Below are 1352 nucleotides of genomic sequence, written 5' to 3' on the forward strand. Positions count from 1 at the left end.
TTGTTCTGAAAACAGTGGGAATTTTGCCATGATCTTCAGTAAGCATAAGAGTTAGTCTTTCAGGCATAGTGTCATTAAGCACATGCTTTAAGTTAAGCATGTGCTTAAAGTAAAGCGTATGCTTAAATGGTATTTTTTATTCTCAGCCAGAAAACTACTTTCCTGCATAAGGACACCATAGCTGCTAAAATAACTTTCAGATAATATTTTAGCTTTTCTAGTAAATTCCTGATGGTTATTATCTGAAGTTAACTATTTTCACCTTTTTTATTAAACTTTTTCACGTAAAACAAGAAAATGACTGCTGAAAAAATACAAAATTACAATAGGTAAGCAAATTACTTGCTCCTTATGTAAATGTGCCAGTAGGATAAATGCTTTTAAGGAATATGTATTTGACATAGTAAGGTACAGGAATATAATCTGTATTAAACTGTGTAACTAGATATGATAGACTGATAATATAAAAATGTTTGTAAGTAGGTATTAAACTATAATTAGATATAAGTAGGTATTAGCTGTGATCACAATGCAGGTAAAACAATAGCCCAGTAGTTTAGGAAATCAGAACATGCATATTCATATTTTAATTACCTCATTTATGCATAGATTTGTATCTACAGCTATGTCTAGGCATTACCTCACTATTATTAAAAAGCCCATACACTGAAATTCTGTTGTAAAATAAATCTCCCAAAAGACCTAACTACAGTGTCGCCCATGCTATCCTGCACCTGATAGTCTTAAGATTACACTTCTTTTAGTTATGTACACAGTATATTTGACAGAAATAAAGGCTAGGTACACTGGGATGCATTTACAAACAGATTCCTTACCTCCTCCTCCTCCCTAGAAGAAACCAAAGCCCACAACAGAGTATTATTATCACTGGTCCCCAGATCCATGATGCTATGAACATTTCTGGTAATGCCCAAAAACTTCCAAGTGGAAAACTGGTGACTACCAGTATGGCAGGAGAGGTGACTGAGAATGATACAGAAGACAGGTCACGATTTATATACAGTAGCTGCACCACTGTATCTAATGGCATTCAGTCAACCTAGCAAGCTATTGATTAACCATTTCTGGAGAGAGCCTGTTTTGTCTCTGTTCTGACATCTTTCTGCAGAGAGCTTCGCTGGATTGATGCAGACAGTTGCAGACATGGCCTTGAGCTGATGTCACATATCAGTAGCGGTTCCAAAGTAATCAAACAGCTGTAATAGTTGATAATTTGAAGGTCTGTCAGGTGTGTTCTGATCTATCCTGCAGATTTACCAATTGCAGTTTATAGTTCAAGTTTAGCAATATATGAAATGGCTACCAACAGGTGTCCCCAGGACTCAGACTGG

At 35.9% G+C, this 1352-nt stretch overlaps 1 protein-coding gene across 1 annotated transcript in view; it reads right to left on the reverse strand.

Moving 5' to 3' along the window:
* The window catches only part of LOC103923674 (cholesterol 7-alpha-monooxygenase), a 7228-nt gene extending 6242 nt beyond the window's left edge, over positions 1 to 986 (reverse strand). Inside the window, exon 1 of the mRNA XM_009332081.1 lies at positions 837 to 986. Coding sequence (XP_009330356.1) covers positions 837 to 919 — 83 coding nt within the window. The 5' untranslated portion in view covers positions 920 to 986. The remainder of the gene's footprint in view (positions 1 to 836) is intronic.
* Positions 987 to 1352: the final 366 nt, after the last annotated feature.

This window comes from Pygoscelis adeliae, unplaced genomic scaffold (genome assembly GCF_000699105.1).
Source record: "Pygoscelis adeliae isolate BGI_AS28 unplaced genomic scaffold, ASM69910v1 Scaffold98, whole genome shotgun sequence".
NCBI classification, from domain to species: domain Eukaryota; kingdom Metazoa; phylum Chordata; class Aves; order Sphenisciformes; family Spheniscidae; genus Pygoscelis; species Pygoscelis adeliae.